The 16,289-nt window shown below is 46.8% G+C and overlaps 1 protein-coding gene across 1 annotated transcript; it reads left to right on the top strand.

The window, feature by feature from the left end:
* Positions 1-10,117: 10,117 nt before the first annotated feature.
* On the top strand, positions 10,118-15,941 carry LOC123402156. The gene is made up of 7 exons (XM_045096038.1): positions 10,118-11,322; positions 11,413-11,534; positions 13,334-13,936; positions 14,022-14,322; positions 14,688-14,853; positions 15,142-15,244; positions 15,372-15,941. Exons 1-7 carry the CDS (start codon positions 10,420-10,422, stop codon positions 15,487-15,489), a joined length of 2,316 nt encoding a protein of 771 aa, XP_044951973.1. The 5' UTR covers positions 10,118-10,419; the 3' UTR covers positions 15,490-15,941.
* Positions 15,942-16,289: the final 348 nt, after the last annotated feature.

The following is a 16,289-nucleotide window of genomic DNA, read 5'->3' as shown; positions in this document are numbered from 1 at the left end:
ATCTAGTCTAGCAATCAATTGTTATATAGTCCCGCCATAAGCTACTTCTTTCGTTTGGAATTACTTATTGCATAAATGTATAAAATAAATGTATTTAAAATTTAAATACATTTAATTACGTTCATTTATATGACAAGTATTTTTAAACGAATGGAGTAATATAAAATCATTATAATATTCATTTAAATAATTTTATATTAATTTACAGAGAGAGTACTAAATTACATCTAGAAGAATGTTGTAGTACAAACTAAGGAGCGGATGCTAAGTTGATAGATGGACGCGTGGCGGAAAAGCGGGATATTATACGTGACGAGCGAGCTGGACGGCATTGGTTGCACCGGCGGATATGGTTAAGACATAAGACATATCCTGGATGATGCCGTGTCACGTGATGATGACTGCACTGCACAAGCCGGATGGATGGATAAGTAGGTGGGTGGTTTAGTTAGTTTTGTGGTCGTTTGCCGTGGCTCATAGGGCTGTATGTGTGGCGCTAGCCATGAATGCCCCCCCGTCCGTGCCTACGTGGTAGCCAGGGGACACACAAAAAAGAGCAGTAGAGACCTCGTGTGAATAGTAAAATCATAGAAAAATGACTGCTTTTCTTCATAAAATGCTGATTTTCATGCGTGAAACACTGAGAAAAGTTTTGATAGACTGTAATATTTCATTACCAGATGACATTCGAGAAAAATGTGGCAAAAAACAAAATCAATGATCCAATTTTTTTTCCTCAGATTTTTGTATACTTTACTGTTTACCCGAGCTTCGAGCTCACATGAGCTCGGGATCAAAACAGCCGCGTTCCCAATAGATAGTTTCTTTTGTAACCGACTTTTGTAGACGCCATCGCGATTTCAGGCAAATTCATAGGGTGTGGATACATGTACCTGCCAAGCCATGCCCCGCCACGCGATTGCTTCATGATGCGCAAAATCAAAAGATTTTGCACCAAGCTGAAACTTGCCGGTTTTGCCATTAGATCGTGTTAGGTTTCAACAATTGAAACTTGGTGAAGTCATCAAAACATATGAAAAAGTGGTTTTGTTTCAAAGCCATTGTCATGAGGAATACAAACATACGGATGAAACTTAGTTTGGACTTTTGGGTCAAAAAAGATATAAAAGATTCAAATTAAAAGCCAAAAGAAAAATGGGTTGATGACTTCGCACATGCGTGCTGCAAATTCTCTTGAGATTTCCTACGTCGGTTGGAAATGACTGTCTTATCTCACTCAAGAGAAAACAACAGATTTCGGTTAATTATAAAAGTCATCAAAAATTTGCCTTCACCTGTGTTCCTCCCTATTTGGTTTTGTCCCTCCTGCACGTCACCCCTACATCTTGCATTAAATCAATCAAATTGACTTAGGTCTTATTAAGAAAACTTAAATAAATCAAATATTCCCTCGTGTATCCTTATCTATAATGAAATCAAATTAAAATTTACCAAAACTTCAACTAAATCGAAAAAAAAAATTGTCTTCCTCTAATCATACTCGAATCAAATAAAAAATTATGAAAAGTTAGAATATGCTGGATAGACCTTCAATTTGCCATGGGTCTGCAATTGCGGCTAGTAACTTAGGTTAGTTTTTCTTCTTAGTTCTGGCGGCTGACGACGCTTCATGTTCGTGTTGGTCTTCCTCGATATGATCCTCCTTGAATTTATCCATCAGTGCACATTCAAGGGAGCCCTGATGTAAATTTCCGCCATCTTTTTGGGGCCGTGAGTTTAACGTTACTTGACATGCACATCAATGATATTTGATGCCATTCGTTTCGGATCCACTTAAGGGTTCAATGACGACGACTGCGGCTCTAGGACGATGATCCTTCATCGACAAGGCCAAACCGACTCCGACGAAGGAGTCGCCACGACAGCACATTAACATCTCGTTCGGCGATGGCAGTGGTCTTCTTATGTAAAACTTATCACGTTTGAGGCGCAATGTATCTCTCGGGAACCTTTATAACAAATCTAATGAATATGGGTCTCTCTTCTTTGTAAAAAGAAGCATGGATAAGCATATATAGGCACTATTCTCGATGAATCAAGTTATAGTAATATCCTCAATCCATGTGGGCTTGAGTCCTAAACATGGCACTTATGCTGGTATGAACTCCCTCCGTTCCTAAATATAAATCTTTAAAAACATTTCACTAGATGACTACATACAAAGCAAAATGAATGAATCTACACTCTAGAGTATGTCTATATACATCCCTATATAATCCTTTAGTAGAATCTCTAGAAAGACTTATATTTAGGAACAGAGGGAGTATATTTTAAATTTATTACAGGCCTTTTGGTGACGTGCATTCAGGAGACGTTTTTATTAACTACGAACACGTCTCTAACAACTCTTGAAGGCGTTCGTACGGTAGAATGTCATGTGTATATTTATAAGGTGAGTGTGGGTGCGTATGAGCACTGTATTAAAAAAGCATTATTAATTCCCATCGAAAATAAAGACTGTATAAGAGCAACTCTAGCAGACCCCGCTTCCCGCCCCGACCAGCAAAATAACCGTCAAAATGCGGGTCGGGGCGGAAAAGCCAGCCGATCAGACCCCACAGCCCGCCCCGGCCCGCAAAATTTTTTAGGGGCGCGACAAATTCCCGACCCCGACCCGGGGAAATGCGGGTTTCCCCTCGCGGCTGCGGTGCCCTGCATATATGCGGAAGTGGTTGGTGGAAGGACATTTCAGTCCGCGCTTTCTCCCACCAACAACCTCTCCTCTCTCCCCCCCCCCCCCCCCCCCCCCCGCGCCGCCGCCGGCCGCCGCTCAAGATTCTGGTGACAGCAGCCGGTAGGAGCACGCCGAAAGGCCGCCACGCGCACGAGGCCTCCCCTCCCTTCTCCCCTTCGTTGGAGGGCCGCCGGATTTGCAGATCTGCGGCACTTCATCGCCGGATTTGTCTTTTTCCGGCCGTCGGTTGTTGCCCGAGGCGATGGAGTGGTCGGAGAGCCTCTCCCGCAGCTCGGGCAAGGTCGCATCGCCGCATGCAGGCACGGGTTCGTCCGCCCGCCGCCGCCGAAGGTTTGCGGGCATGGATGTTGGGGAACGTCGCATGGGAAACAAAAATTTTCCTACGCGCACGAAGTCCTATCATGGTGATGTCCATCTACGAGAGGGGATTTCCGATCTACGTACCCTTGTAGATCGCACAACAGAAGCGTTAAGAAACACGGTTGATGTAGTGGAACGTCCTCACGTCCCTCGATCCGCCCCGCGAACCGTCCCGCGATCCGTCCCACGATCCGCTCCGATCTAGTGCCGAACGGACGGCACCTCCGCGTTCAGCACACGTACAGCTCGACGATGATCTCGGCCTTCTTGATCCAGCAAGAGAGACGGAGAGGTATATGAGTTCTCCGGCAGCGTGACGGCGCTCCGGAGGTTGGTGGTGATCTAATCTCAACAGGGCTCCGCCCGAGCTCCGCAGAAACGCAATCTAGAGGTAAAACCGTGGAGGTATGTGGTCGGGCTGCCGTGGCAAAAGTTGTCGCAAATCAGCCCTAAAACCCCACTATATATAGGAGGGAGGAAGGGGAGGAGGCAGCCTCAAAACCTAAAGGTTTGGCCGAAATTGGAGGTGGAGGAGTCCTACTCCAATCCTACTTGGAGTAGGGTTCCACCTTCCCACTTGGAAACTCTTTCCACCTTGTGTTTTTTCCTTCTCAAACCTTATGGGCCTTAGTGGGAACTTATTCCAGCCCACTAGGGGCTGGTTTATCTCTTCCCATAGCCCATGAGACCCCTTGGGGCATGACACCCCTCTCGATGGTCCCCGTCACCCCTCCCGGCACTCCCGGTACACTACGATGAGCCCGAAACTTTTCCGGTAATGCCCGAAAACTTTTCGGTAACCAAATGAGGTCATCCTATATATCAATCTTCGTCTCCGGACCATTCCGGAAACCCTCGTGACGTCCGTGATCCCATCCGGGATTCCGAACAACATTCGGTAACCAACCATATAACTCAAATACGCATAAAACATCGTCGTACCTTAAGTGTGCAGACCCTGCGGGTTCGAGAACTATGTAGACATGACCCGAGGGACTCCTCGGTCAATATCCAATAGCGGGACCTGGATGCCCATATTGGATCCTACATATTCCGAAGATCTTTATCGGTTGAACCTCAGTGCCAAGGATTCAAATAATCTCGTATGTCATTCCCTTTGTCCTTCGGTATGTTACTTGCCCGAGATTCGATCGTCGGTATCGCATACCTATTTCAATCTCGTTTACCGGCAAGTCTCTTTACTCGTTCCGTAATACAAGATCCCGTAACTTACACTAAATCACATTGCTTGCAAGGCTTGTGTGTGATGTTGTATTACCGAGTGGGCCCCGAGATACCTCTCCGTCACACGGAGTGACAAATCCCAGTCTCGATCCATACTAACTCAACGAACACCTTTGGAGATACCTGTAGAGCATCTTTATAGTCACCCAGTTACGTTGCGACATTTGATACACACAAAGCATTCCTCCGGTGTCAGTGAGTTATATGATCTCATGGTCATAGGAACAAGTACTTGACACGCAGAAAACAGTAGCAACAAAATGACACGATTAACATGCTACGTCTATTAGTTTGGGTCTAGTCCATCACATGATTCTCCTAATGATGTGATCCCGTTATCAAGTGCCAACACTTGCCTATGGTCAGGAAACCTTGACCATCTTTGATCAACGAGCTAGTCAACTAGAGGTTTACTAGGGACAGTGTTTTGTCTATGTATCCACACATGGACTGTGTTTCCAATCAATACAATTATAGCATGGATAATAAACGATTATCATGAACAAAGAAATATAATAATAACTAATTTATTATTGCCTCTAGGGCATATTTCCAACAATGGACTCATCGGGTCGTCCACCGGGCTCGGCGCTAGCGCAACGTCTTTGTGGCCTGCCGATGCCGTTCATACAGTGCGACGACTGCTAGCGCCAAGTGTTGTGGCTCACATCGGGCACGCCGACACACCCCGGATGGGTGTCCTACAAATGCGAAAATGATGGGGTACGTGCACTTGCAGTAGCTCGTTCCATAGCTCATTCTTTAGTTCAATTGCGGTAGCTCACTTCGAGCTTCCTCATTCTTTTGTGTAGGACGATAGATGCTCATTTTGGTTTTGGGAAGGCCAATACACTGATTTGTTGATAGAAATAAACTTAATAGATGTTAGTGCAGTCCTTAGTACAATCAAAGGCAATGATACGGCTGCATGTGCAACTAGAGGGGAAGCAACGTCTACTTCTTTGGAACCAAAGATGAAGGATGAAGAAAGCAAGATCAAGAATCCGCAGATCAGCAATGAGTCCATAGAGAAGATATTGGTTCAACTAGTGGGAGCAGTTATGGAAGTTGGAAATCTTCTGAAATGCATACTTGTGGTTTTCGTTTTCTTTGATTTCGCTATTCTGGCCAAGAATTGGTGATATCTTTTGTATCTAATGTTGTTGCAAAAGCAAAGAAAAGCATTGTGCTAGATCAATTTAAGTTGTAAATTTAAGTTTTACGGGCTGGGAGGAGCTGCGCCAGATCAGAATCCGCAGAAGCCGACCCGTAAGAAAAGCATATTACTTTTTTACGAATCTATTATGTGAGGTCTGCATCTGTGTCAGCACGCGCCAATCCACAGAAACAGTTTTGGGCGAACTGCAAAGGCGTTTTGCGGGCCGGCGGAACGTGGGTCTGCTACAGTTGCTCTAAGCAGCTTCTCCCGATGAGGTGAGTTGACCGTGGCAGTGGATTCGGCGGATGTTGAGTACTAGGGTGTATATCTGAGGGGGCAGAGCGCCGAGCAAGAGACAAATCCCACGTGTCAGCGGCGGTCCCGTAGCGCGCGATGCGACGTCACGGAAAGCAAGCTCGGCGTCCCCCACCACACCACACCACACCACCTCCCACCCCGTTTTGCCGTTGCCGTTGCCGTTGCGTTGGTTGAGAATGCACCGCACGTCTGCCTCTGCCCGCTCCGTCCCGCATCTCTCTCTGGTCTCGTTTCTTTTCATCCCTACGCCCACACTGCCAGGCGGCCCCGGACCGGATTAACTAAAAGAATCACCGTTGGAGCTCAGAGCATATAGGCCACAAAGCACGCAGAAATGCATTTTTTACAGGGCAAACGACCTCACACGAGCAAGACGCAAAGAGGGCTTCCAACCATGTACAGTACGTAACAACATTTCCTTTTTCTTTTTTTTTTTTGCATTTTCTGTTATGATAGATTAACCGAGTAAAGTCCTACTGTCCGCGACATGAATATCGCCCTAGTGAAAATCACGCGCATCATCGTATATATTTTCTTCGTCTTAAAATAACTGTCTCAACTTTGTATTAGCTCTAGTATAAAATTGTATTGAGTTTAAGACACTTATTTTAAGACGGAGAGAGTAGTAAATAAAATGAAATAAAACACAACTGTTTTTTTAAGACAACCATAAAACTTTATTCAACCGTCATAATGACGGAATACAATTGGGCTGGCCTAACCAAACGTGTCGGCCAAGCACCAAGTTTAGAGCGTGTTTCGCTAAGTTGTGAGCGTCTAAATTTGAGCCCCTAAATTCGTGAACTAAGTTGCAAGCAATAAAAGTAGATAGTTGTTCCTTGATCTCCCGGATGATAGCTCCATATGTGGATCCACTCCCATTCTCAATTCCTTCAACAACTCCTCTGCAATCAGAAGCCACGTGTATATGACTCGGATTTAGGTTCATGGACATAGCTAAGCCCTCGCAAATGGTTAGGCCCCCCAGAGTCGCAGGATCAGCAATGTTGAACACCATAGCGGACGCGCCAAAAAAACAATCTCCAGAATAGCTTCTGCATACCACTCCAATTGCATTAAAATGCCTCCCAGGTTGGAATGCAACGTCCACATTGAATTTTGAATGATGCTCAATTGACACTAACCAGTCAGACGACCGAACCACGACGTTACTCCTAACCGGTGTAGAGTGGTTGATTTCTTGTAACTCTTGTAAATAACTATTGATGAAGTCATGAACAACATATGGGGTCTTGTGAATATCCTCATAAACTGCTTTCCCGCGAGCACCCCATATGGCCCAACGAGATACTGAGAATTTCACAAACTCATCAGTAGGCAATGCTGCAAGCAAAGCAAAAATCCATGTCTTAGCCCAATCCTCTTGGCGAGAGCTTAGGTGATCAAGGATCACATGAGAGGACAAGACCCAAGTGATGCGCGCCATGGAGCAGTCCAGGAGAGCATGCCTCCAAATATCTTGCACTACGCAAAGATGGCAAGCTGAAGAAGTTGCCATGTTCCTCCGATGCAGCAGTTCGTCTGACGACACTGAATGCCTCGTGAGACGCCATAGGAAGACTCTGATTTTCGATGGTATCTGCAGATTCCATTGAGACTTCCAGTCTCGTCCTTTTGCTTCACTGTTTGACGGTTCCTCCCGCCTTCTAGCCAGTTCTCCCGATTCAGTCTCGTGCGAACCAACATGCGATACGCAAAACTCACAGTGAATATTCCACGTCGATCCTCGCCCCAAGCCCAAAAATCGTCAATCCTTCTGGTGCATAAAGGGATTCAAAGAATAGCTTCGGCATCAAAAGGGGTGAACACCGATCGAACCAGTTCTACTCTCCAAGAAGGAGTCGTTGTCTTGATGAGGTCAGAAACTTTCATTGGCGGTGATTGAATCAAGGATGTAATAGGCCTCTTATAGTTGCCTCTGGGTAACCAATTATGTTCCCAGACATGTGTAGTCTCTCCATCTCCAATGCAACGAATGATGCCTTGGGCCATTATGTCTCTACCATCAAGTATAGCTCGCCAAATCTATGATGGATGAAACCCCAACTCTGCTTCCAAAATTGAACATTCCGGATGATAGATGGACTTCAAAATCCTGGCGCTCAAACAGTTCGTCTTATTCATTAACCGCCAAACTTGCCTAGAGAGGAGAGCTAAGTTGAATAACTCAACATCTCGGAACTCAAACCCTCCAAAATGTTTTGGCCTTGTCATAACATCCCAAGCTACCTAAGCCGATTTGTGCTTTCCTCTCTTGCTGTCCCACCAGAACTTTCTTATGATTGAATTAATATTTTCACATAAACCTCTAGGAAGTCTGAAGCAAGACATGGAATACACTCGGATCGCTTGAGCTACCAACTTTATCAAGACCTCCTTGCCGGCGGCACACAAGAGTTTCTCCATCCATCCTTTCACCTTCTCCCACATCTCGTCCCGCAAATATCTGAACGTGCCATTTTTTGAATGCCCCACATCTACTGGCATGCCCAAATACCGCTCACTCAGGGATTCGTTCTGAACATGGAGATGATTCTTGACTCCTTCACAAGCGGTTTTGCGGATAACCTTTGCTGAAGAAGATAGATGATTTTGCATTATTTATTTTCTACCCGATGCATTTCAATATGTATCAAGCATGTTTAATACTCTCTTTGCTCCCTCCACACTTGCCCTGAAAAGCAACAGACTATCGTCTGCAAATAGAAGATGGTTAATGGTGGGAGCCGTTGGTGCCACCTTAATACGTGCTAACACGGATGATTGAGAACTGAATTTTAGTAGGCACCAAAGGCCCTCTGCTGCAATCAAGAAAAGGTAAGGGAGATAGGATATCCCTGCCGAATTCCTTGTGTTGGTTTGAAACTTTCAAGCTTTTCCCCCATTGAACATAAATGAAAATGAAACGGAAGACACCATGACCATCATTGTATCAATCCAGGATTGGGTGAAGCCCAACTTCCCCATGATGGCCCTCAAGTAAGGCCACTCCAACCTGTCATAGGCCTTCGTCATAACAAGTTTTAACACGCAATAACCGTTACTCTTGGACCTATTCCGTTTCATAAAGTGTAGGCACTCATAGACAAAAATGTTGTTATAATCAACCGCGTTGGCGGGGATGCACCTACATAGATTGAATAGGTTGTGGGGGTCGGGATAGAAGGGAGGCCGGCGATGGCACCTGCTCAGCCTAGTATCGCCCTAGCACCCCTAGTGTTTTGCTCCTGGGTCGGGTGACCCATCGCAAGGTTTCGCTCGTATGTAGCTCGATGCCCGAGCTTCGTATCCAGTCTATACTACGTGGAGCCGAGGCTAGAAATGGAAACTTGCGTGAAATATACGGGCTCGATCACAACAATGCACATGCGTAGCTGTCATGATCTATGCCACATTTCATACTATGCAAACCCCAAATCATGGAATTTATGAAATTTAATGAGGGAAAACATCACGCGTGAAATTGACGGCAATATTGCAACGGTACAGACTTACTCACCGTAGTCTGTACGGCTGCCGATACCACTGAGAGCCGCTAGGAAGCAAGGATTTGTGTCATTTAAGAGGAATATAAAACATCACGCCTGTCATGGTCTGTATTTCGGTCGATGCCACCTAGAACATTGAAACCAATAATTTATGGCATTCAAAAGGGCGGAACATCTCGCATGAATTCTAGGGCAAGATCGTAGAGATACGAACCGAGCTGTCATGATCTATACGCTATGAACCGAGCTGTCATGATCTATACGATACAAACCGAGCTGTCATGATCTATACGACAGCCGATGCTACCCAGAGTATAGATTTTAGAATTTATGGCATTTAAAAGGGTAGAATGCCCCACATGAAATCTTCGATACAAAACGATACGAGCTAACCTGTCATGACCTGTAGAATCGACATTACGGAATTTTATGGCATTAAAAGAGCACAACGCCCTGCGTGAAATCTACGACAAAAGCACAACGATACCAACCGCCGTCAAGCTTTGTACGTCAACCGATACGGCCTACGGTCGAGATTCTATTGCATCCACCGTGTTCCCACGACGATCAGATCCTACCGTCCGTCGGCGCAAAGATGCACGCGGATCACGGCCTCGACGGACCCGATATAAAGCCCCCCGGCCCGGCTTATCCTAGAACCGCAGAAGCCAGGTCTCCTCCCACACAAAACCTAGGCTAGAATTGTGAAAGGCAAGGCACAAATTGCTTGCAATTGCAACAGTGGTGGCTGGTGTGTTGTGGTGTGGCCCTATCAAAAATAGCTACACCTTTCGATAAAAAAGGCCAAAAATAAATCGCCGCTTCTTCTTCCTCCGGTAATCCTCTCCCCTTCCTTCCTCCCTCCTCCCTCCTCTCCTCTCCCCTCCCCTCCTCCGTCTCCTCCTCCGCGCCATCCGTCCAATCCGCCCAAAATTACCCCGCCAGTCGCCCCGCAAATGCGCGGCGATCGCCCCAATCCGCCGCGCCCCCATTTCTGCTGCCGCCGTTGCTGTTGCCGGAGGATTGATTGGTTGATTGATTTCCAAAAGAGGTAGCTTTTTTTGCTTCTTGTAGGGTTAGGGCTAGCGTTAGGAGGCGGAGGAGGAGGCGGCATGGTGGACGAGTACCACCACCGGATGGGCGCCGCGGCGGCCGACTTCCGGCGGGACCTGGAGGACCTCGTCTGCGACCACCTCGGCGGCTGCTACTCGCCGCCGCCGTCCTCGTCCTCCTCGCTCTGCTCCGCGGCGGGCGGCGGCGGCGGGGGAGGCGCGGAGGGCGGGGGAGGGGTCGGCGTTGGCGGGCACGGGGAGGAGGAGGCCGAGTCGTCGCGGCGGCGGCGGCGCGAGTCGCGGCTGCTCAGCCGCTGGGTCGCGCGGCAGGCGGAGGAGGTGCTGTCGTCCATGGAGCGCGAGGTGGAGCGGCGGAACCGCGAGTCGGAGCTCCTCGCGCTCACCCGGCTCCACCCGGTCTCCACCCTCGACCCCTCGGCGTTCCTCCTCTCCTCGCCCACCGCGCCCCCGCCGCCGCGCCCGCAGGCGCCCTCGCCCGCCGCGCCCTCCTCGCTGCTCCAGATGTGGCGGGAGCTCGAGCACCGCCGCGCCGACGCCGGCCAGCCCTTCGACCGCGAGCCGTCCCCGGACACGCCCGACCGCCACCGCGAGCGCGTGCGCCAGATCGCCCGCCGCCTCACCACGTCCACGGACAGCCCCACGGCCGCGGCAGCCACCGCCACGGGGGAGTGGCTCGGCGAGACGGAGAGGCAGAGGGTCAGGCTCGTCAGGGAGTGGGTGCAGATGGCCAGCCAACCGCGTGACCCCCGCGCGGCCTCGCGCAGGGAGGAGCCGACCGCCGCGGAGAGGGAGAGGCGAGGAGAGCCGCCCCGGCTCCGCGGCCGGCAGGCGCGCACCGATGTCATCACTCGGATGTCCCGGGAGCGTCAGCGCGAGCTGCAGGGGCTATCAGGGTACCACATTGTGTCACAGTTCCCCCAGCGCAGCCGCAGCCGCATTCAGGTGAGATGAGAAGCTGTCTGTGTTGCATGACAGGAATGATTTATCAGCAATGTCGAGTGTGCCGGTCTGAAAAATGCCTTGTTTTTGCAGGGGTTGCTTAGGGTAAGGTTCTTGAGGAACGCGGTGCTTCCGGTTGAAGAGGAGCGACAACCATCTGTGGCGGCGAGGGAGCTCGGGCAGTTGAGGCAGAGCCATCGAGTGTCCACCTTAAGGTTAGCAGACATTGCAATTGCAACTCACATCGGTAATAATAGTAGCTTTATTTTTATTCGTATCTCATCCATGAATGCAATTATGTCAAGTATAGTCATTGTAAGCTTGTAGTGCAATGGAATTCTTCTCCACCATGAAAACGCTGGTGTATTGGAAGAGATATTTGTTGCAACCTGCCATTCTCTTCTATTGTGTAGCCTATGCCCCACATGCACAACCTAATGTGTGCCTGTGGTCCTTTACTTTTCTTGGATTTCTCGGTATTATATATGGAAGACATTTTTCATGCTACCGGCACATTGCTTATTTGGCGCATCTTTACTTGTTGTCTCTAGTTGTGGTGATACAGAGACATCAGTTGTTGGCATTCATCCGAACATATGGGTGTAAAGCCCCCATTACTGAATGCCTCAGTGATTGATATATATATGATTCTCCTTAATTTAGAGTTTTCTACTGCAACAAGTGAAGAAATATTGTGTGCATGTGTTCTAGTCTGCAAGATGCCCTGTTGTTCATCGTATCACACATTTTAGCATATTTTTGAAAGCACACACATCTACAACCTGTGATAGGAATAGTAACCGTGCATTTAACATACTTTATTGGAGAACAAATGTGAAATAACCTACTCAAGCATTTTGCTCTTGGTAGTTTTCCTTGGCAAACAAAAGAATCTGGCATAAATCTTTTTCTTTTGAGGTTAAGGGCTTGTTCCATAATTCCATTATGTGCACGGGGTATTGGGCCAGAGTTTTACCTCACCTTTAGTGGGTCAATCCGTAGAGGCCTATAAGCAACTGTTCAGTTCTTGCCTTGGACGCTTTAGAGTGTAGTGCATCTTGTATGTTTTTTAGTATTAGCTGCTAGGAATGCCCATCACGTGGAAGAAGAACCATGCCACCATCATTTCTGTTTTCATAAAATTTGTAGTGGATATCCTGCTCTAGGTTGTTACTTGCAAGTACTACGTCTGTTCATAAATATAAGACGTTTTGGCAGTATAGATTGAACTGCCAAAACCTCTTATATTTAGGAACGGAGGGAGTACTTGCTTACCATACAAGTTGTATAAAATGATATAGAATTAGCTTTTATCTGATTTACTGACATCACTCATGTAAAATGGTCAAACTTTGCTACCAACTTTAGAAGGCCAGTGTTGTCAAGTCATTCGATTTGTACATACTTTCTAGTATTGTTGAATTTAAATTACTTCTGTTATCTGGAGCATTCGAAATTACTGTAATCTTATGGGCCTGACTGAAACTACATGAACCGATGATCATTTTCCCTCGGTAGGAAATTACAGGTAAGGTTCCAGGTGCCAGTACTGCTAAGTGCTAATTATGCTGGTCCCTGCCACAACGAGTCATTCTTGCTCTACACGCTAGAGACTGTCCACCAACCAAATTGGTCCTAGATGGTACTGTGAAATGTTTTGATGATATTGACTATATCATACAATGGAAGATAGGATCCTGAACTAAATCCACGTGCTACATGTTTCCTTCTTCTACTAGTTATGCTTGTGACACCAACTATTTGCTGGTACCGTGCCTGCTCATTAAGTTTTGTCTTTAGTGCTGTTCTAGTGACCTTGTGTTGCTGAAATGCTCCTGTTATTCAGAAAACTGACAACATTAGATTTCCTTGTTGATTGTGGTCTAAACATTTTTATTAGTGACATCATCAATCAAAACAGCTTACGCAATTGAAATCCCCTATCACTTGCCTTTTGTTCTTATCGTTTTCTGTTCTTATGTAATAACTATGTGACTGAACATGCTTCTTTCAGATCAGAGAGTGCTGTAAGTAGTCAAGATGTCAGCCCGTCTGATGCTCCTGTCGCTGAAAATGTTCCATTACTTGATAATGATGAAACTGAACAGGGGGCTGATTTTGGGCACCTTACTGTTAGTGAGGACGTGGCCCAAACTACGCCCGAGAATGTGGGTTTACAGGAGGATAACGTAGATGTTGCTGAGGCGGAGTCACCGGCTACAACATCGGTTGACATAGTTGATATGCAAGTGTCTCAAGTTGATAATGGGCTGCAAGATGAGACAGAACGCGAGACAATATTTTGGCAGCCATCTTTGGATGTCAGGCTTGATAGGTGGCCCAATGAAACTGCAGACAATTCTGACAGAAATTGGGAAGATAATGCAGAGGAGTTGCACAGCGAAATCGTGGAGGATGATGAAAGGGAGAATGAAAATCTCCAAGACGAGCATGATGTGTGGCACGATGACGAATCTCATGGCACCGAGGAGAACTGGCAAGATGACTTCCAAGATGCTGCACTTGACACAGGACCCATTCCTAGAATTGAAAACAGCTTCAACCTACGTGATGAAGCTAATTTGCACAACATGGAACTGAGGGAATTACTTAGCAGGTATGTTACTTCATTCCCAAAAATTTCTTTGCTGATTCCTCATCCCCTTTTAGTGCTGAACCTGTTTCAAATTTTTAATTGCCAGGCGAAGTGTATCCAATCTTCTTAGTAATGGTTTTGGTGACAGTTTGGAGCAATTAATAAGGTCATATGTTCAACGACGTGGTCATGCCCCACTCAACTGGAATCTTGATACAGCCATGCCCACTGCGAATGCACCAAACGGAAACCAGGAACTAGTAAGAAATGCTGAAAATCGGCAATTCCAAGGTCCTGTCAACAGACCTGCCCTTGTTATCCCTCCACCACCTTTGCCACCGCGGCAGCCACTGTGGCACAGAGATTTGCGCCATAACACCTGGAGCAGTAGACACAGGGTACATCAGGTATGTTACCTTCTCACCTCACGTTCTCTTGTATAAATAGTGTTGTTTTGGTCTGGTGATCTGTTTTGCATATGTTTCTCCCATATCTCATCCACCAGTGTTCTGCTCCAAGAGTAAATTTGTGACATGCCATGTCTCGTTGGTATAAGCCTGCAAGAGCTTTAAAAGTGTGTTTTGTTTCTCTTGTTCCTTTTGCTTGAACTACATTTGCTTTTAACGCCGTGACTTGTGAGATGTAAAGTAAAAAAAACTTTAAAAGCGGGAAGGTTGGTAATATTTTGTTGTTTTGCTTGACTAAGCTGCGTCCCTTATGTTGATTATAGAAGTTTATCTCGGGGAAGTCATTTGGTACTGTACTCTTGCAGGAATTGGACGCCATTAATGATTTGAAAGCTGACATGAATAGACTTCAACAAGGGATGAGCAGCATGCAAAGGATGCTGGAAGCGTGCATGGACATGCAACTGGAGTTGCAACGTTCGGTGAGACAAGAAGTGTCTGCAGCCTTGAGTAGATTCCCGGGACCTGAAGGTTGTTCACCCTGCTCCTTGTCAAATATTCCGATGTCCATGGATTCATAACTGTGCTGTTTTCTCTTATATAATGTTATTTTAACACCAAACAAGGCCTGATAGGGACACACCTTAGAGAGTTCTTTTATGTCTCCGTTTATGTAGCTTCAGGTAGTGATTATATTGAGGACACTTGCATGTTTCCAGTTTGCGTTTCAGTATATCGCCACAGGATTCTATTGCTGCAAACATTCATCGAGGGCAATGCTCTGAAATACTGAAATAACCATTTCCTGTTGTCTCTCAGGCATGTTTCTGGATCTACACGATGACGGAACAAGATGGGACCAGGTGAGGAAAGGAACCTGCTGTGTATGCTGCGACACACAAATCGATTCTCTACTCTACAGGTCAGCACCCGGCACACACACTCTGCACCTGCTCCCTCAGCCATCTTCTTACAAGTAGCTGAACGTACCACCTGATTTGCATCACCGCTCTGGTCTGACAGTCGACCTGTTTTGCTGCTGTTGGCAGATGTGGGCACATGTGCACGTGCTCGAAATGTGCGAACGAGCTGGTGCGCAGCGGCGGCAAGTGCCCGCTGTGCCGGGCGCCGATTGTGGAGGTGGTCCGGGCATACGCGGTGCTGTAAATTATACAACAACATCGGAAGTTTTGGCGCGGGAGGCTCTGTCGCGGAACCAGGGAGGAAAAGAAAGAGAGAAGCAAGACCCCTGCTTCTTCTTCATCTTACTGCTGTTTGTTTTCCTTAGCTTTTCTGGGTCTGTCTCCCCATGTAGCCTTCCTGTGTACCATCTTACAGGATTCACATTACATACATATATATATCAGCCGCCGCCTTGCCCAGCACGGCGGCGATGGGCGGCGCGTGCGTGCGTGCGTCGTGTTATTGATTGGTGAAAGATTTACCATGGGTAGCAATAGTTGTTAGTAGTAGCAGCATCAGGGAAAGGGACCCAACCCAGTGTAAAAGTTCTTTCGCTGTATTTATGCCCCCCCTCACCACAGCACAAGTTGAGTTGAGATGAGATGAGATACTCCCAACCCAAATGATATAATAGATTCTTCTTCTTGTTGACCTCATCATCCACATCTTTGTGTTGTCTTGTTTGACCACAGTCCTCTTTCTTACTTATGCTTGCTTGATGTATTATGTTTATCTTTTCAAAAATGGTAAGTACCTGACGTCAGGTGCGAGCGAGCACAGTGCAAATCAAACGTTTTCGATGGCAATTCTAATGATGCAAGGATGGCAAGTTTGTTGACACACAAGGCAATTTTTTGTCAGAAAATAAAGTAGAGCATGAAATTCCCATGCTTGTCAAGTGAAGTTATCATCCTCGCATCACTAAATTTACCATCGAAAATGTTCGACTCGTGCTTGTACCTGATGTTTGGACGTTATCAGATTCCTATCTTTTTGCTTAATCC

The sequence above is a fragment of the Hordeum vulgare genome, chromosome 6H, assembly GCF_904849725.1.
Source record: "Hordeum vulgare subsp. vulgare chromosome 6H, MorexV3_pseudomolecules_assembly, whole genome shotgun sequence".
In the NCBI taxonomy this organism is placed as follows: Eukaryota; Viridiplantae; Streptophyta; class Magnoliopsida; order Poales; family Poaceae; genus Hordeum; species Hordeum vulgare.
Note: the sequence above shows the minus strand (reverse complement) of the source record. Positions and strands in the feature narration are given on the sequence as shown.